The sequence below is a fragment of the Schistocerca serialis genome, chromosome 5, assembly GCF_023864345.2.
Source record: "Schistocerca serialis cubense isolate TAMUIC-IGC-003099 chromosome 5, iqSchSeri2.2, whole genome shotgun sequence".
Classification (NCBI taxonomy): Eukaryota; Metazoa; Arthropoda; class Insecta; order Orthoptera; family Acrididae; genus Schistocerca; species Schistocerca serialis.
The window spans coordinates 382,266,239-382,288,078 of NC_064642.1; the positions used below are offsets into that span (position 1 = coordinate 382,266,239).

The 21,840-nt window shown below is 38.7% G+C and overlaps 1 protein-coding gene across 1 annotated transcript in view; it reads right to left on the reverse strand.

The window, feature by feature from the left end:
* Positions 1–21,840, reverse strand: part of LOC126482400 (serine/threonine-protein kinase PRP4 homolog) — a 148,489-nt gene that overhangs the window by 68,209 nt on the left and 58,440 nt on the right. The window contains exons 6-8 of the mRNA XM_050106516.1: positions 19,135–19,471; positions 13,393–13,491; positions 1,198–1,279 (exon numbers count right to left, since the gene is read on the reverse strand). Of these exons, the coding sequence (XP_049962473.1) occupies positions 1,198–1,279; positions 13,393–13,491; positions 19,135–19,471 (518 nt within the window). The remainder of the gene's footprint in view (positions 1–1,197; positions 1,280–13,392; positions 13,492–19,134; positions 19,472–21,840) is intronic.

The window sequence follows — 21,840 nt, forward strand, 5'->3', positions numbered from 1 at the left end:
ATGTTCTTCAAGCAGTTTACGAAACATTCCACACATTTCTCAAGAGAAACATTTCAGTTACAGGACAAAAATTACAACAAACAATTAATATAATTAAAGACAAGAAAACTATACCACTATGATGCTAATTCTTACAATCCTTGGCCAGACACATCTTAACCAGTCACAAAATGTTCACAGACAGACGGCTACTAATTAGTACCAAATATGTTGACAAATAGAACTCTTAAAGCATGAGCTATTCCAAGGCCAGTCTTGAATTAATTCAATGACAGCTACAGTAAATTCTCCTTTACAAGTGGGTAGTTATATATATATAAACAATACTAAGTCCACGCCACAGCAGTCGAAGAGAATGGTAATGCAAGTGTGAGGCGTGCGTACTTGTGTGTGTGTGTGTGTGTGTGTGTGTGTGTGTGTGTGTGTTTCTTTTCTGAAGATAACTTTTGGCCAAAAGCTCAGAGAGTAACAGTCTTTTTATTGTGCCTGTCTGCAAGTCAACACTTCATCTTTATAGTGTGTGGTAATCTATCCTTTACAGAATATTTATGTTTAATATCTATTTAACAATGAAGTCATTAGAAATGAAGCATAAATTCAGGCTGGAGATGGATGACGAAAGAATTATAATCAGAGCAGATTTCATTGGAAATTGTATGGTGTTTGCATTACTAGATTCAGGGAGATTACAGAAAGCCTAAATCTGAATGATCAGATGGGGATTTAGCCCTGGCCCTCCTGAATGTAATTTCAGTGTCTTGACCACTATGTTCTTCTTTCAGTGAAAAACTTACAGCTCTGAAACTGACCTCTGGTACATTTATGATACAACTCCAGAATTATTTTAGAAACACCATGCACAACTTCTTAGGCATAGACAGCACTGATCATATTTATTACTTGTATCACAATAACAATAATAATAATAATAATAATAATAACAGGTACCACATCGTGTAAGCAAGAGAGTTCTCTCAAAAAAAAATTCTCATCTTAACTAAAGCACTGAAAACAGACTAAAAACCACATTCAGGCTGACCAGAACACCAGCCCTCATAATTAATCGGTGAGGCGCATTCTAACTGGGGCAAGTATACCTTGCCACGTCCTATAATCAGGTGCTTTAATATGCTTGGCTACCTGGCTGGGTCTGCTGACATTTAATATAAGGTAATCTCCGAATAAGATTTTACTCACTCTTAGTAGTTCCTCCCGCTGTTTCCTTCTCTTTTCAATAATTTGTTCTTCATCTTCATCTTCTTCAATGTCAAAATCACAACTGTAAATAGCAAGAAAATGTGTTAGGACCACAAAAATTCAGAATTTCCTTTGTAAATACTAAGTACATATTCATATACATCTGTCGCAAGTAGAAGTACACATACATCATGCTAGTTAGTATACAGAATGCCATCATGGCTGTTACTTATACTTTTTCCTTACACATACATGCCTGACCCAATACATTGGGAGGGATGGGCTTGGAACAATAAGCTAAAGAAAGGGAATGTAGAATTAATGGCAGAGGTTGGAGAGCCCTAAGTGGAAGACATAGTGTAAGAGATGGAAATGGAAGTGTTAAGGGAGAACTGGAAATGGGAGAGGCACAAGGAAAATGGAGAAAGAAAGGACAGAGCGTAGAGGGAGAGACAAAGGGAGAGGTGGGAAAGAGAAGGGGAGACAGGAATGGAATGTTGGAAAGGGAAAGAAACAGCAAGACAGGAGGGAGAGAGGTAGAGAAGATGGAAACATGTGATGGTAGACATATACTCAAGAAGATTATTTTTAGTCACCAGTCTTCCGAGTGGTTCAATGACGTCCGCCATGAATTGCTATCTTGTGCTAACCTCTTCAACACAGAGTAGCACTTACACTGAACATTCTCAATTACACTGTTCTACAAAAAAAAACTTTTTCTCTATTTCTGATAAAAAATATTGTGATCCTAGTTGTATTTTGAGTGCTGAAGTGAAAACTGTTTTCGGTTTTTTTCTGTCAGGGATAGTTTATGAGTAATCGCAATTTTATTTCTCTTTTCAGTTTCTGATATAGTGCAGCAAACGTGAGGTGAAATTCAACAAACAAATGCACATCTTTATGATGTTATAAGTTCATCACATTAATGGAGGGTGGGATCTAACTTATAACACAGTAACGTTTGTGTATACACTTTGAAGCATTTATGTGACATGAGAAATTACAGAAAATTGACAAACAATGAGCCACTGCCTTGTATAGCACATCACTTTTTTCTCTTGTATTGTGAATCTTTCTTCTCTCGAATGATATTCTAGCAATAATATGCTAACATAGAAGGTACCCACTTCCCTTCATAGCACCTTTCTATGGTAGAAATGTCTTTATGGAATCTTTCCCCATGTTCATCCGATACGTCACTACAACTCTCTGTGAAGTAGTCCAGATGAGAGTCCATCATATGTGCCTTCAAAGACATATTGCACCCCAAATCCTGATATGCTTTGATCATATCCTTCATCACTGCTTTGTAGTTAGTAGTTGTTCTTCTTCCGAGGAAGTTTTCTGACACCATCTTGAAACAGTCCCATGCAGGTTTTTCTTTATCAGTTAAACATGCTCAAAATTTGCACCTTTCTGCAGCTCCCTGATTTGTGGGCCCACGAATACACCTTCCTTTATTTTTGCAGCTGAAAGACGGGGGAATTTGGTAGCTAGATATGCAAACCCACAGCCTGTTGGATCTATGGCCTTCACGAATTGTTTCATCAGGCCAAGTTTGATGTGAAGCGGTGGAAGTAGTATATATTCAGGAGCTACCAGACTTTCACGTTGTACATTCTTTTCGCCAACTTTCCATCTTCGCCTAGGCCATTTCTTTTTCACGTAGTGAGAATTTCAGTCTCGACTATCCCACTCGCAAAGAAAACAGGCATACTTTGTGTAGCCTTGTTGCATTCCCAGTACCATAGCAATTACCTTGAAATCTGCACATATTTTCCATTTGTGTTCATTGTATTTTAATGAATTTAGCATCCTTTGTACGAATTCGTAATTAAAGCTACTGGAACAGAGGGTATTTTATTTCTGTTATGGAGTGAAACACCCTTCAGACTTGTTTTTGATGCATCTATGAAAAGTCTCCACTCCTGTGAAATATAAGTGAAGTTCAGCATTTTCATCAGGCCAGCAACGTCATTGCAAAATGTCAGTGCTTCGTCAGTTGAAAAATAAGAAATAAAGGCACGTTCTCTGTGCCTGAACACACTGATTTTAGTACTTTGGTGCAGCAGATTACACTCTTGTAATCTTGAACCAAGCAGCTGCACCTTCTGTTTACTTAGTCCTAGATCACGTACTAAATCATTTAAATCTGCCTGTGTTAACAAATGTGGCGATGCCTCACTTGTGCAGTGATATAAAGAATCATCATCTGTGATTTCTTCAGTACTACTTAATTCACTGTCACTCGGAATTTGACCTCGAGTTCTTGAAGGTACTGGAAGGTTGTCGGAATGCTGCACTGGCATTCTCACTGAAGGCAGATCTGGGTAAACAATGTGCCTCTTTGACTTTTTGTTTGTGAAACACTGAATTTTTGTTAGACAGAAATAACACTCAGTAACATGGTCCTTAGGCTCCCTCCACACCATGGGAACAGCAAACAACGCCACATTCTCTTTACCTTCCTATCACCGAATTAGTTGGCAGCAACATGTAGCACAACAGAAATGTGGTGCCCATGCTTTATCTTGGTCTCCTACCTCTACTCCAAAGTAATGTTTGTATGCTTTCTTTATGACAAGAAATGTTCTTCCTATTTCTGGCAAAAGTGAACTTCCCACAGATGTAGCAGAAGTTGTCCGGCTTATATCGACCTCCACGACGACGTGGCATTTCTGCAAATTTAAAAATACCACTTTGGTAATACACCTGTATTAAATTAATAGAAGGGAACTAGAGGAACGCTGATGTGTAAAAACAAGCAGTCATTTTACCTTCAGCACCAGGCTCAATCAGTTTACACACAGGAAATAAAAAATTCAACCGTGCTCGGAAATATGGCAGACAGTTACATGTCAGCCAAAACACCCACTCGTTAAGACTGACAGAAATTGCGGCTAACACCACTGTTGTAAACTCGATGCACCTGCCCCTAGGAGGCGTGAAGCTTTACTGCCGACGCAGCGACCGGCTGTCGCCGTTCGAGTCAATGAGATGTTTCAGGTGGTCTTAATGACATAGGTATGGCGGGGAATAACCTAATGATGTCTGATTCTTCCCACCTGCTGTTGCACAAAAAATTATCACGTTCTATCACTACTGGATGCGGCAACATACCCGTATTTCTCTATAACGTCTCTGTGTTTGCCATGAATTGTGAATATACGTATATATGCATATTACATAAAAAGTATCCCTGACAACGATATTTTGTTTACATATTTGAATTTCCCACGGTAAAATGGTCTAGAAGCACATACTTTAATATCAGAAATAGAACCCCTGTCGAACAGTGATTATTTGATGGATACATTTCAATCTATGTCTTTCCCTACAATTTTTAACCTTCACAGCTCATTTTAGTACCATGTAAGTTACTCCCTGGTGTCTTAACACAAGTTCTAACATTATGATCCTTTTCAGTGTTTTCCATAGTTCATTTCTTTGCCAATTCTGCAGCAAACCTCCTCATTTCTTATCAGTCCATCTTATTTTCAATGTCCTTTTATAGTATCAAATTTCAAACACTTTAATTTTCTTCCTCCTTGAGCTACTATACAATGCCGTGCTGCAAACAAATATTCTCAGAAATTTCTTCCTCATAATGAGACTGACGTTTGATATTAGCAGACTTCTCTGTGACAAGAATGCACTCTTTGTGTGTCCCAATCTGCTTTTAATGTCGCCCTTGTTTCTTACATCATGTGTTATTTGATTTCCAAAGAAACAGAATTCCTTTAATTCGTGGTCCACAATTTTTACGTTAAATTTATAGCTATTTCATTTCTGCTACTCCTCATTACTGCTATCTTTCTTCCATTTACTTTTAAACTATGTTCTGTACTCAAACTGTTAATTCCATTCAACACACCCTGTAATACTACTTCATTTTATTGAAGACAGCAGTGCCATCAGCAAATCTTATCATTAAAATCCTTTCAAAATGAATTTTAAAGAAACTCTTGAACTTTTTAAAATTTCTGCCATTGCTTCTTTGATGTGTAGATTGAATAGCAGGGGCAAAAGATTACAAACTTGTCTTCCACCTTTTTTTACCCTGATCCCTTCATTCTTGGCCCTCATTTTTCTACAACCTCAGTTCTTGAACATGTTATATATTATCCGTCTTTCCCTTTAGCTTACTCCTGTTTCCCTCAGAATTTCCAACATCTTGCACCATTTCAGATGTTTGCTTTTTCCAGGTTGAAAATGTGTGTCAATTTTTCTGAAGTCTTCGCAACGTTGGACCTGCCTCCCTGTGGCCTTAATTTTCTGAATGTGAAATTGATCATCTAGCACATCAATTTTCTTTTTCATTCTTCTGCATATTATTCTTGTTAGCAATTTGGGTGCATGAGCCATTAAGCTCACTCTGCAATAATTCTCACACTTATCTGTCCTTGTTATATTCGGTATTGTGTGGATGGTATTTTTCTGAAAATCCAACTCTGTCTCCAGACTCTCAAATTCTACGCACCAAATTAAATAGTCACTTGGCTGCCACTTTCCCAATGACTTCAGAAATTCCAAGGGTATGTTACCTATCCCTTTGATCTTATTTGATCGCAAGTCTTACAAAGCTCCAGTCAACTCTAATTCTAATACTGAATCCTGTATGTCTTCCATACGAATCCCAATTCTTCCATCAATCACACCATCACATCATCAGACAAGACCTCCCCCACATAGAGGCCTTCAATGTACTCTTTCCACCTACCCACCCTCTTCTCTGTGTTTAATGCGGAAATTCCTACTGCACTCTTAATGCTGATAACCTCGCTTATTTCACAGATTACTCTTATGACTTTTCTACATGCTGAATTGGTCCTTCCAAACAATCACTCCTTTTACAGTACCTTCACATTTTTCCAGCAGCTATTTCACCTTGGCTTCCCTGCACTTCCTATTTACTTCATTTCTAAGTGGAATATATTTTGACACGCTAAATTTTTATAAACATTTTAGAACTTCTTTTATTCGTCAATCAATTGAACTATTGCAAACAATGGAAATTCCACACAGAAATACCAATGATGTAGGACCAGATAGATTGCTACTTACCATAAAGAAGACACATTACTCTCCAGAGAGGCACAATTAAAAGACAGTCACATAAAGCTTTCAGCCACAGCTTTGTGTAAGTGTCTTAATTGTGCCTGTCTGCAGCCTAATATGTCTTCTTTATGGCAAGTAACAATCTAATTGAACTATTTCTTCTGTTGCCCATGGTTTCTTCAGTTATCTTCCTACTTCGTATGTTTGTATGTCCAGCTTTTGTCACTGTCCTTTTTAGAGACATCCACTCCTCTTCAACTGAAATGCCTGCTTTGGTACTCATTATCACACTATTTATAACCTCAGAGAACATAACCCTTATCTTAGCACTCTTTAGTATCCCAGTTATTTGTAAATTGATTCTTCTGAACTCATCTCCTAAAATTTCAGGCTACTCTTTATCATTGGGGCAGAAGTCTATTTCAATACCTAAGTACGAATTAAAATCCTCATCCGATTTCAGAATCTCAGTCTGATGATGATGTAATCCAGCTGCAAACTTCCCATATCACCAGGTATTCTGCAAGTGTACCACCTCCTCTTGTGATTTATGGAAAATGTATTACTGGCTGAAATGTATTGCAGGACCATATTAGTCTTTTTCTTCTCTCATTTCTACCACCAAGCAAATATTCTCCTGTAACCCTTTCTTGTATTCCTTCCCTCATGATTGTTAGATTATCTTCTCCATTTACGTACTGAATATCTGTTCGGTGTCTTCAGTACTTCCTCTAACTCTTCATCTTGATTTTGTGATGTCAGCATGTACAACCAAACTATTGGTTTGCTGTTGATTCTGATAAGAATAACCCTAGCACTGAACTGTTCACAGTAATTATCAGACTTACCTTCCTATTCATAACGAATCCTACTACCATTATACCATTTTCTGTAACTGTTGACAATACCCTATATGTATCTGACCAGAAGTCCCAATCTTCTTTCCACTTCATTTCAACCACGATATCTAGCCTGAGCCTTTGTATTTCCCTTTTCATATTTTCTATTTTCCCTATCCCATGCCTAAAATTTCATACTCCGACTTGAAATATTGTTAGCCTTTCATGAATTATTCGTATGGACAGGAAAATTTCATGGAAATGATAGCGTGACAAATATTGCAGTTTTTAGTGAAATAACCAATTTTTTATGAGATATTGTGGAATTTGCTGCATAAAAATGTTATAAATCTAAAGACAGCATTTACTATTACAATTGACAGTCACTGAATGTCAGAATTGTATTTTGGATTCTAATCTCCTCAGGCTGCGGTTCAGGTATAACCTTAAACTGACAGCTCATTCCTGCATCACAAACTTTGATGCAATGAGGAAAACACCACTGAAATTATTAAAAACACACAGAATTTGGCAAAAAAATCAAATTTAACAAAAAATAAAACTATGTGACAAAAAAATCACTAGATTTGACAAAATAATTAAATTTGATGAAAAATGCAAAATTTGGCCACAAACCCACTAAACTTGGTAAACACGAACTTAATTTGGCAAAAAAGACACTAAATTTGGCAAGAAACTGCTAAATAAAGCAGAAAATAACACCAAATATTTGCAAAACACCACCACCTTTGGCAAAAAAAATCATTGAATTTGGCAAAAACTTACACTGTTTTTGGCAAAGATGAGACTGACTGAGACAGAAAATGATACCATATGCGGAAAAAAAGGACACCAAATTTGACAAATAAATAATAACAAAAGTGTCAACTAATTTGCAAAATATAACACCAAATCTGGCAAAGAATAACGCCGAATGTGGAAAGAATAACATTGAATGTCCCATAAAATAAAATGATTTTCTTTTGTCCCTAGTTATTCAATCTTTTTCTCGTCGTTATCTCCCCCTTGGCAGTATCCTCCCGGAGATCAGAGTACTGGATTAATACCAAATCTTTTCTCAATAGAAAAATCATTCTGACACATTTCTGATTTTAGGCCACATGACCTGTAGCAACACATTGTGTCTTTAATGCAGTGGTTTCCATTATCTTCTGCATCCTCATGTGCTTGATCACTGCTGATTTTCCTGCCCTTTAGGAACAGTTTCCCAATCGAAGGATGCCCTGAAACACTTCACTCCTCTGCTCTCGATATGACTGTAGACAGAATGTAGGTGACTCCTTATACCAGGAGTCTTTGGCAGCCATTGCTGTTGACTTTTAATCAAAATTTAAGCAGTGGCTGGTTCAAATCTGGGACCCAGGACATTTAGGTTACTAGCGAATGACATTACACTATTAGGAAGACACAGTCAGCTAAATAGCTGTCTTGGTATTTTAGAAGTTGCGAGTCAATTAAGAGTACACTGCTGATAATTTTACGAGATGTGAGTATAGACTGGACAGACAGAAGACAAAAAGTGACTGTGAAGGAGATGAGGAGGTGGAGGAGATGAGCTTTGGAAAGAGTGTGCTCACTGTCACCAGAGCTATTCAACATAAATGGGGAAGAACTGATAGGTAAGGACATAGATGATGCAAGAGGCATTTTAATTGGGGGATAAAGGATAAGGACTAAGAAATCAGTAGATTATAAAGTAGTGGTGGCTGAATCAGAAAATGAGCTACAAAAGATGCTGAAGCAGGGGCAAGGAGTAAGAAATGAACATAAATATAGAACAGTCAAAGGTGATAAGAGTAAGGAAGGAAGCTCTAGTTAACATATATCTAGATGGTCAATAAGATAGAACATGTAAAATCATTTCTGTATCTGAGAAGTTTAATGACATAGAAACCATAAAGAATAAATAAGGAAGAGGACGTCTATTGGAAAGAGAAAATTTGAAAAGGTGAAGTAGTTATTAACATCTACAAGAATTCCAGTGGAGCCAAGGAAAAGATTTCCCGAATGTTATGCCTGGAGTATAGTGTTATACAGCAGTGAATCAGGTACAGATAAAAAGAGAAAATAAAGATATTTAGAAAGCTCTGAAATGTACCTATGGAGAAGAATGCTTAAGGAGTGGACTGGCGGACTCGAGAATGAAGTAGTATTGAAGAAAATTATCAGAAAAAAAAAGGATTCTGAAAGGAATCAGGAAAGGAAAAAAATGTTGGCTGGGACAGATACTATATAGGAATTGTCTACAACAAAGAATTATAGAAGGAAAAGTGGAAGGAATGAGAAGAAGAGGCAGGAAGAGAACTGGAATGATAGGTGACAACAGAAGAGGAAAAATATACAAACAGATGAAGAAAGATGCTCAGAACAGGACACGATGGAGAGCTTTCACAGTTGAAACATGTCATAAGATTTCCCAGTTAAAAATACACCTTTTCCTCACTGATAACACACTATACTGCAGATGAAAGTATGCCCCCCCCCCCCCCAAAAAAAGGTTAAGTGACAATATACTTTTCCTCAAAGCTGTAAACCTTAACAATCCACTGATTGGTAAATTATTTTACACACTGGCATAGAACTTCCTGGCATCTTAGGAAACAAAACCCAGCAAAAAACTCGTTTTTGAAAGAGCTTTGATGTGTGGTAACATGTACATTGCATATTTTTATATTATGAGGTCTGTTTGAAAAAAAATCCAGAACATTCATAATTTTGCACGAATGGTGTGTTGGAGGGAAATGCGGCTGGCATCCCTGCACACGCTTGTGTTTAATATGTAACTGCCAGAAGTTACATTGTTGTATGTCTGTTAGTTACTGTTCAGTACTGTATTCAGCAGAACATTGTTTGACAAAATCTGCAAATTTCGAGATGGCAGAGTTAGAGGAGCAATGCATCTGCATTAAATTTTGCATGAAACTCGAGAAAAACTTCACAGAGACACACCAAATCATGCAGAAAAGCCATGGTCATGACTGCTTAAGCAGTACTCAAATGTTCCAAATGGTTCACACAGTTTAAAAATGGCCAGAGGTAAGTTAATAAGGACCCTCACATTCAGGACGCCCTTCGATGTCTACCGACAATGCACATGTCAGGAACATCAATGAAATTGTGTGTGCTTATGAAACACTAACTGTTCGAGAGATTGCAGAAGAGTGTAATATATCAGTTGAATCATTTCATGAAATCTTCACACCACATCTTGGAATACATCGTGTTTCCACCAAATTCGTCCCATGGCTCACGAGTCAAAACCAAAAAGACCTTTGCCCTGCAATCTGTAAAGTGCTTTTGGATCATGCAAATGAGAATGAGATATTCCTTAAGAGAATCACAACTGGTGATGGGACATGGGTCTACATCCTCTGTACTCTCCATGCAACTTTTTTTAATTTCCAAAGTTGAGAATCCCATTGAAAGGGCGAAGATTTGCAATGATAGATAGACAAGATAAAAAGACAATTTTCTGATGGAACTTCACGCATCCCAGCAAGGGGAGAACCAAGACTGCTTCCAGAAGTGGTGTGTCAATTGTGGAAGAGAGCATTTCAAAAGATAGACCATGCATAATACGTAAAAGGTAAGCCTAGAAAAAATTTGTGGACAAGGTTCCAGAATTTTTTGAACAGATCTCATACATAAGTATAAAAACGAATTCCACCAAATAAAGCTTGGCAGCTTCCAAAGCACTGAAACTGTGATTGTGATGTGCTTTTGTCAGTCAATCACAGCTCACATCACGTGATCTCGCCAGCCAATGACAATAGATATTCAGAGCATGATGTAGTCAGCCAATACTGACATGATTGTAAAGTAGTGCGAACACACAAATAGCAAAAGTTAATGGTCTAAATTAATATACATACAGTATAGCTACGAGAGAAGCTTAGCAGTCACACATATTATTGGTATTTTTTAGCATATGTTGCCATTTAAGATACATCAAACACAAATGTGCCAGTAAAGTTTTAAATTATGGCATAAATGTCTGGTCTTCTGGGCCCAAAATTCTTCTACATGGCTGTCCTCAAAGTGTTAAGTTTGTATGAGAGTCAAAACACTTCATGATTTAAGAAATTTACCACACATTCTCAAACATAACAAAATACATCTAGCATAAAAGTAACGCTTCTCAAACCACAAATTGCAATATTTTCCCACGACCTGTCATAAATGTAAACAGTTGTGACGTCATGTTCATAGAAAGCAGTTTGTTGTTACAAGGTATTGCAGTCTTCGTCCCACAGCCTTTGACACATTTTGCTGTCGGTAGAGTCGTGTGTGTATACCTCCTGGAAACACTGTATGTATGACGAAAAACAAAAGTTTATGTTGGTAGAGAAGACTGTACAAGCTCTCATGACTTTTTAAAAAAAATTATAGTTCAAGAGATGATGTTCCGGAACAAATCCTAGCTGAAATGTATTGGAACATTTGAGGGCCGAAGAAAGAGCTGGACTCTGATGACAGTGTTCCTATGGAAGTGTTTAAACTGGGAAACAATGCAATGCAATAAAAATTGCAAAATTGTTTACAAAATATCTACAGAGGAAGACAATTCCCCAATACTGCAACAATTTTTCACATACACAAACCACTGCCACAGATGAAAGAAGTGAGAATTGATAGGGGAATATAAATCCTAGGACCAATGAAGGAGCGAGCCTGAAGCCAGTAAGTCACATGGTATAACGTTTCTTGTGGAATCTTTTGGCTTGACAACAGACGTCAGAAATGTGTTGCAGCTAACGGTAAAAGTATTTTGTTTGTAATTCTTGTTCCCTTTATTTTCTGAGACCAGACAACATTCACAGGACTTTTCTGATGCACCTTGTATGAGAGGAGTCAAATTAAAACCTTAAACTTTTCTTAAATTTTTTTTGTACACTCATGCCTCTGGACATATAAAAAAGCAGCCACTTGTGCAACTCCTGCCGCAACTCTACATTGGAATGAAATTTCTTTCCTCCCTTTGCCTCCGAGTGGTCAAAACGTGCGAGGGAGATCTGGTGGGTACAGTGGATGTAAGAGTATCAAAATGCAGGTCATCGATGGTTGCAAGTGTTGTACAGGCAGTGTGAGGCTTAGCACTGTGATGTTTGGGGAAGGAGGGGTGGATGGGAATCTCATTCACCCAAAAAAGAGAGTCAGCAAAACTCTTTTCCTGCAGATGGCTGCATACGGAGCATGGAACATCTTGGATAGTGGTGATGAGGAATGGCAGCATTCCTTGCTGCTCTATTTGTTTCAGGTTGATGATAGTGTACCTTGGTTTCGTCTCCTGTAATGGTTCTCACGGTGAAGTCATCACCTTCTGCTTCAAAGCACCACAAAAGTTCTTCACAGGTGTAAAAGTGCCATTCTTTCAGTTCTGAGGTGATCTGCAGTGGAAACTATCTTGCAGGCACTTTGTGAAACTTAAGAACTTCATGATGTCATGTGCTGAGCCATAACTAATGTTCATATTTGCAGGAATTTCAACCACCATCACACAGTGATTTCCCACCACTATGGTTTCAACTGCTGCATAGACGCTGGAGTCACAATGCGGTGCACCTAACCTGGGCACTGAAGTGTCTGTCACAGAAGACACAACATTTCCGAAATTCCTACTCCACTCATACACTTGCTGCAGGAATAGATGTGCACCACCACCATGGATCTTCCTTCATTCACCATTGGGTCTACCTTCACTGCTCTGGAAACATGTGTCAGAACACTGTTCTTCCCTTGTGCATGTCGCAAGTGGGGCAGCCATTTTAAACTGGTATTGTGGCAAAGTTTCACATATCAGTAATATGCAACACCAGTAGAGCATTCCATACATCGCTGGTAACAGTACTGCCAACTTACAGAAAATGGCACAAAAAGTTAATTTTTAATTAAACTTTTAGGGTTTTCATTTGACTCTCTCATATGTGCATCAATAATACAGCTTCCATTAGACTTCATCATCGTACTGAGAAATAACAACTGAAAGTAGATCGTCCACATATGACACATGGCATAAATCACAGTAATCAACCAATTACCATCTAAAGATACAATCATGCCACATCTGTAAACAAATGTCCCTCTTTCAATTACATATCTCACCCAAAACAGAAAAGTAAGTATTTTAATATGTTGTTAGTATCTACATTTTAACATGATACAATGAATTGTTCTATAAGTTAATAACAACTAAGGGGAAAATAAACTACATGTGAAAACCTCAAATGTTATCCAACTGAGCCATTAAAAAGACATAATTACAAGAGTTTGCACTTACCACTCTTCTTCAGATGAAGATTTTTCAGCTTTCAAGCCTTCCGACAGACTGTCTTTGTACTTATCATTTCTTTCTCCTCTCCCTTTACCATGACGGGACCTAACACCAGAGAAAAATTTAAAAATTCATTTCAGGTTTGCAGCAACAAAAACAAAAGTATCAATAGTTTAAATTTATTGCTAAAACAGAATATTTACGGAAGCACATCTGTTTATAAAATGTGCCATTGGAAATTTTTACCCATTCTATCATCTTCCCTGCTATTAAAAAATCTTTAGTTTGCACATCACTGAAGATAATTAAGTTTGGTTTAAAAACAGAAATCACAGTGTTGCTATTTATTACTGAAAAGTGTGATTTTTCTGAAGTGTTACTTGTTTGTTATATACATATGCAAGTAAAGGAAGTGAGGAAGGACTTTGTAAGTGAAAAAAATATATGTATAACGCTACAGTCTGACTAACATTAGTGCTCTCCAACTAATTTGTCACACAACTTCCGAAAACTACTTTTTTTTGTACCGTTCAGCAAAACTTGACACTGATAGCATGGAATATCTGACACAAGAAGCAACGTTATCAAATAAGAAACAAGTTTTACTAAGTGTTTTACAATGTTTGCAACAAGTCAAAGGGCAGGCTATTGATTTCTAAACAGCACCTCTACTGTGAGTTTTCCAAATTGCACCACAACCACATCCAATAATGTAGTCAATTTCAATGCAAACACCGTTGAATATCTATATAAAAAAAAAAATAGCAACACAAACAGTAAGAATATCAAACTGCAAATACACCTCACAATGACAGCATGAGAATATTCACACTGTTGCAAGTAAAACAATTAAGCACATCTTATAATTTGATTTCAGCTCTAGAAAAATTTGAATATTCAGATTCCACCTCTGGTTGCATGCCCCCCCCCCCCCCCCAAATTAAAAATTGTAATCTTCATTGAGTGGCATGGCAAGAGCCTACAAAGGAGTATTACAGTCGATGAGTAAAAACATCCTAAAAAGAAACATAACAAACATAAACCTAATGATAAGAGGTCTATTAAAAAAGTAGACTTTTTAGTACTACAACAACAACAGTGCACTGTCCTTGTGTTAGCAGTACTGTTTCAGTCACAACCTCATGAATATTCACAATAAGTTATTGAGTTTCCAAGTCATTATTTGTGTGAAAAGTGGTGGCAGTTTATACACTGACTGATTTATAGAAGCACTTATGCACTGTTAAATCTTGTTTGCATCTGGGGCAAAACTTCTGAACATTTGAAGTAAGCTTACAGAGATGCCAGTTTCAAAAATCATTGTTAATCTGTTTAATATTATCCTTGACTAGCAAGTCCTCCGAACTCAAAAAGTGGCACTCTCTCTATTAAAAATTAAGGAACTGGTAGGATGTTGTAGGTTTGGAATTCATTGGGCACCGAGAAAGATAGTGTTCAAAAGCAGCAAGGCCATGGGCATTAGGGATGTTAGTGAAAGGAAGATGGCATCACTAGGGACGAGCAGAGCTCTGTGTGGTAAAGTAAGAAGAACTGTTGGGAATCAGTGGAGGAAATGGTTGGTCTTTTATATACAAGAGTAGGATGCAGGTAACAGGCTCAAGGTGTTGGTCTATGAGAGCAGAGATTTGTCTCCGTGGGGGCACAGTAACTGGCCACAATGTGATGTCATGGGTAGTTGAGTTTACGGCTTTAGGAAGCATGTAGAAGGTAGGGGTGCAAGGAGTGGGGGTGGGAGGTGGGAGATGGGAGAGAGAGAGTCTCAGGGAAGAAGTTCTGGGAAGGGGATAAGGATTTGAGGCGAGACTGGAGATCTTTCTCGATGTCTGGGAAGCGGTCATTGTGGTAGGGTTTGTAGATGGGCAAATAAGACAGCTGGTGAAGTCCTTCTGCCAAGTAATCCCTCCAGTTCGAAAACACTGAGGTATAGACTTTGTCAGCAGGTAAGCTCAGAAGATCAGGATCAGTTTTCAGGTGGTGGATTGTAGTTCTTTCTGTGGATGTAAAGTTAGCTTGCATGTTGATGGATTTGGGGAATGATGGTGACGCAAGGTTTGAGTTTAGGAAATTCTGGAATGTTAACAGGGGGTGATTTGGGGGTAGCTAGGGTGGATCACAGTTGGATGGAGGAGTGAACCGAGTCAGCTTTGGTTCAATCTTGGCTTTGGGTTGAGTCTGGTTGGTTGGGCTCGTGGCGATCAAGTGTTTCCACTGTAGGGACCTGGAGAAGGAAAGAAGTTATTTAACAAGTCCAGTACGATTGAATTTGGAAATGGGGAAATAGGTAAGGACTTTGGAAAGAACTGACTATATTTCATGTCTGTTTAGGTTCTGAATTCTGTATGGTGGTGGGAGTGACTTTATGAGGGTGGGGTAAATTTAGCAGTCTGCGAGTCAGGTTTAGACAGCTATGGGGAGGGGTTGGGGATGTTTGGAGATTGTTGTAGAGGTGGTGGATAGTGGTAGTCCAAGGCGGGAGTAGGAATTGAACAGGTTGGACAGTTTTTTGAGGTTGGATTGTGCATGCTGCTCTAGTTTAGGACCTCTAACCGTCTCAGACCTACCAACCACCAGCAATACTTCCACTTCCAACAGCTGCCACCCGTTCCCTACCAAAAAGTCCTTTCTTTACAGCCTTGTCACCCATAGCTGTCGCACCTGCAGTGACAAGCAGTCCCTCTACAAATACGTCCAGGATCCCACCGAGGCCTTCACAGGCCAAAATTACCCTTCCAACCCTGTACAGAAAAGATTTCACACACCTTATCTCTCAAATCACCCACCAGCTCCACCGTCCAGCCAAAAAGGAACACTTCTCTGTGAGTTGGTACACCCAGGACTGGAGAAACTGAATCACATTGTCCAACATGGTTTTAACTACCTATCGTCTGACATGAGGAATATCCTACCAGCCATCATTTCCATTCCTGTATTATGCCACCATCAAACCTACACAATATCCTCGACCATCCCTACTCCATCCTTGCTCTCAAGCCCTTGCCTCATGGATTACATCCCAGTAACACACCTAGATGCCCCATACAATCTCCTGCCACCACCTACTCTAGTCCAGTCACGAGCATCAATTATCCAATCAATGGCAGGGGTAGCTGTGGATGCAGTCATGTGATTTACAAGATAAGTGGTAAATATTGTGCTGTGTTGGCGTGATATCCAAGAAGCTGTCTGCATGAATGTCCACCAACAAATTATGGTGTAGACACAGCTGGACAACCTAGTTGCATGCATCATCTGAATCCTTCCTACGACACTAGCTTTTCTGAACTGCGCAGGTGGGACTCTCACTGCAATAGATCCTAATTTCCCAACCCCCCCCCTCCCCCCCACTGGCCTCAACCTTCATTAGTCACTGTCCTTCACACATTTATACCCTACCCCACACCCACTCCCAACACCACACCACCTTCTATTCTCCCACTCAAGCAAAGTCCTTTTAGTTCTCTCCTCTTCCTCCCCACTCCCCTACCTTGCCTTGCTGCCTTACCCTGTCCCCAACACTTCTCTGTATACTCCCACAAGCAGCACTTTATACTGTATCACACCTCTACCCTGATACCCCTCCCCGCCCATAGCCTTCTCGTTACCCCACCACCTAGACTGCTTCTCTAACCACACGCAGTTGCTCACAGACCAGCCCCGGCAGCTGGAGACTGTGGTCGTGGTCGTATGTGTGTTATCTACTTTAGAAGAATGTCTTTTGGCCGAAAGCTTTGTTGTTTAGCAGTTTTTTTGTTGTGCCTGTATGCACCTCAACATCTCTACTACATGGTAACCATAATACTTTGCAAATCACTGCCATTATTCCCTCCTGAATTTTACATGTTTCTTTTAGTGCACAGTAAACTTGCTGCCCCCATCTTGCTGTTGCATGTTGTACAGAACAAAACACAAGTCTATATGTGTGTGAATGCACATATGAGGTTACACAAATGGTGCCGATAGAAGCCGAAGCATACACTGGCACTTGCTTTCAAGCGGTAAGTCTGCACCTGTGCACTTCACAGCATATAAAGTGGTTTCCACAAGACAGAAGGTAGAATATGACAACTTAGTGCAATGAACACAAGAGTAATTGACTCTGTGAACTGAAGGCCTGTCTTTTAGACATCGGCAGTAGAAGTAATCACTACATGAACAAATATGATATACCATCAAACAAAACGTACTGCTCATTAGAAGAATACATGGCATAGTCAACAGTCACACTACTGCAGAGAAAGACATGTCACTGAGACCCTGAAGAGAAGTGGAACTTGAAGTGAGAATGTTGAAGTACCCAAGTATCAAAAGTATAGTTTTTTGGAAGACTTTAATTCACAAGTAACATGGGATCTTAAGAGTAGCCAGTAACTTCTCGGAAGTGACAATTGCTGTTCTCATCACAATGTACTGCTTCATTAATTTCTGTTACACAGAGTGCAATTGGAAGGTGCAATTATACTCCTCATCTTCAAACAGTTTCGTCATATACTTGTCCTCTCAAAGAAGGCTCCCTCCCACCAAGAAATGTCAAGTTCCCAATCTTTTACTGTTTGCTCTTGCATTTTTTCACTCATAATGAGCATTCTCTTCTTTCATGTTGTTCACTGTGTGGTATATAATGCAACAGTCATAGAGAAAGCAAGAATTGCTTATTTCCTTTTAGTAGTAACACTTCACATAGTATTCATATGTCTGCTTCTGCAATAATTGTCAAAGTCTGAAAATGACGGATTCAATTTAAGTCACCCATCTCTTTCCCAACCAAACACACCTTTGATGTTGTCCACAGAAGTGATTTTTGCCTCAAACAATCAAATACCATCATCTACTTCTGAACATTTCTGTTAAGCAAGGTCCAGCCCACTCCTATTTATACATTTGAAAATATGGAACTTATGTGTAACATTTTTTCTCACAAAAGGTATATCTGGGCATATAACAAAGAAAATTTCCAACCTTGTTTTTATACTTCACCTGGTAGTCAGTTTTCAATAATAGTGAAATATACTGTCTTAATTCTTATGTGATGTATCAAGAATGTGAGACAGAAAGCTGAATCTATTTTTTGACTTTAAATTTCAGTTCACTAATCTCTAAGCTATGCAAGCATGATCTACTGCAGCTATCTCAGAACTAGCATTGCCAGGTATGCTATGAACAGCCTGATATACCTCTGCATAAACCAGTTTGCACACAGCTGTCAAAGATATGCCGGGTGCAACATTAAGCAGTAGCTGAAGTCAAATTTCAGAGCAACCCAAAGAGTGCCTGGAATCAACAGGCTAAATTTGTGGGAGACTGAAGCTGCCACATCATGAAGAGGCCTCAAATATTTCACACAGTTAATGGGTTGATGTCTTGAGCTGGCCTCTACAATATGAAACATATATCATTGGAAATTCAGAGAGATTAGTATATGTATGATTTTGTGTAATAAGTTTTGCGATATATATCTTCACCGAGACTGACATACAGCAATATACAGAAGACAAGCCAATCATGGCGCCACTTATTTAGAAACAACTATCAGATATTTACTTGTCATTGTGGTTTCACAGAACTTGAATAACTTCTGGAATACAGACTGGTTTCATACTGAGATCTAGTATTACTTATTAAAACACAATGACACAAATACTACTGAATTTTTCACAGCAGCCTACGAATTACTTAACTCAAAGTTCACAACACATCTCTCCTTTTTCCAACATAACATATATCACTTACCTACTGGAGTGACCTCTGGATGAATGATGTCGATCCCTACTCCTGGAACGGCCATGTCGTCGACTGTGGTCACGATCGTGATCTCTGTCATGATCACGATGACGCTCACGTTCTCTATCACGTTCAAGTCTAAGTCTTTCTCGCTCACGTTCCCTTTCACGTTCCCTATCACGTTCCCTTTCTCGCTCTCTTTCACGTTCACGTTCCCTTTCCCGCTCACGTTCTCGGTCCCGTTCCCTCTCACGTTCTCTTTCTCGATCACGTTCACGATCTCTGTCCAGTGAGCGGTGACTGTTCGCTTCTCGAGTTCTGCTATATGAACGTGATGAACCATGATCTGCAAGCATAAAATTTATTTGACATTTTAGTACAGTAACATGGAAGATCTATTTTCATAATAATTGGCAGGCACAACAACAAAACAAGAGAAATTCTCCATACAGCTTTATGTTCTTGGGAAACTATAAGGAAAATGTGTATCATGATATCTTAACATTTAATGGATCTCAAGTAGTGACAGCATTAATGTTCTTTAGTAATCCTTGAAAACCCATAGAAATCTATTTTACCTAATAAATCTGCAATGCATAGTTTCTTTTGCATACTCACCAAGGTGTATAGAATGCCACAGGACAATATGGTTTATTTCCTTTCAGACACACGGTACATGAAATCTAGCATTTCGGCATCCACACACTACACTGGGTTTTCAGACATACAAGGTGATTTCACTTTTCTCCAGTCATAAACACCAAAATCTTCTTCAATTTAGAAACAACATAAAAAAATTTGAAGCTTTTCTAGGTAATGATTTTAGTAGACTCCATATTATACGTGGATCATTCAAATGAAAACCTAAAAAATACCATAAAATTTTGAAAAGTTGTGTGATATGAGTTGGCAGGTGGCAATTGTGTTCCTTGAGGATCAGAAGTGACTGACAGGTGGCAGAAGGATGTTACAACCCAGGGGAAGACAGCAGGTTCCACAACAAGATGGCTGCCCTGCTGTCAAGATGCGTTTTTTGTGTAATTAGGTGTCAAACCAATCAAAATTCATTACAAAGTGACAGTACAGTATGGTGATTTGTGTTTGTCATTGCAGCAAGTGTATTAGTGGCATGGTGTAACTTCTGTGGAGGATACCCCAAGACCAGGGCAGGCTCACTCTGTAGTGACGGATGAGACCATTGCATTAGCAGAGGAGCTTGTAAATGAGAGTAGATGAGTAACTCTGAACAAAGTAGTCATAAGCTTGAAGACTGGTATTGGTTCAGTGCAAAATATTGTTCACAATGTACAGAATTTCAGTACATCATCTGCGAGATAGGTGCCACGGTAGTTGACTGCCAAACTGAAATATGATCATGTTGATTCCTGTGAAGAACTTTTGTGTCATTTCCACGTTGAAAGTGATGCATCTCTGCGAAAAACTATTACAGGCAATGAGGCTTGGTTCCACTATCACCAACCAGAAATGAAAAGGTCAAGCAAGGAATGGCATCATAACTAATTACTGAAACCAAAAGAATTCTGCATTCAACCATCTGCTAGAAACATCATGCTCATTCTCTTCTGGGACGCAAATGCAGTAATTTTGAAGCATTAAATGGATAGCAGAATGACAGTAACCAATACTTCTTATTCAGACGTGCTGAAAAATCAATTTCGTCCTGCAATCACAAGTAAACAACACAGACTTCTGAATTCAGAGTATTGCTTCAATAAAACAATGCCCGGCAACATACAGCCTGTAAGGCAGCTCAGATTATTCAGGAAATTAAATCTGAATGTGTAAGCATTCAAAGAAGCAATGGGAGGCAGGCATTTTAGAAGCGAGGAAAAAGTGAAAACAGTGGCGCACAACTGACTATGCACATATGACCAAAATATTTCCTTCACTGTAGTTTCTAGGCATTTCTGAAGTGGTGGAATACATGCATTCAACGTCATTGTTGCATTTAAAAATATTACAGTAATTTGAGGTTTTCATGTGAATCACCCTCCTCAGAAGTTTGTAGAATTACTTTACTGAAACATAATCCCTAGCCAACACAAAACTAATTTTTATGGATCCATACAGATTTTTATCTTTGATATCTAAGGTAGGTGCCACTACCACTTATTGTCTCCATTTGGCTCTGTATTCGCTTTGCCAGAGAGAAATATTGTGAACTGCTTTTTTGCTAGTGAGCAATACTTTAAAAAAATACACACACTTTAAGACTCCCTGAAAACCATTCTGCTTTGATCAACATTTCTAAGCCTAATAGAACACACTATCTCGCCAGTCATAAATCTTTCTTTACCACTTGTGCTTTCAGAGCCCTTAGCAATATTCACTTTTCTCAACGAGAGTTCAGTTACTGTTCAGCATATGAACTAAATTCATTATTCATCTAATAATGTCTCTGATCAGTGCCTGTAGATATTATGGTTCAGTCAGTTGTTTGCTCTTTTAGTACTCCGGGCAGACGCTAGATGGATGTTCGTGCTTCTACAAAGCGCTACATGACTTGTGAAACACATTAGGAGGTGTGATCCATTCCCACATATTCATTGTTGCAGTGTACTTCCATGGTTGGTTTCATCGAAAAAGCCTGTTGCAAAATGAGGGTCAGTTTGACTGATGAAAATTCTGGTGGTGCATTAAGAATCTGCTTACAGAATTGCCAACAGCAGTTTTGAAATCAATGACACTATTTTT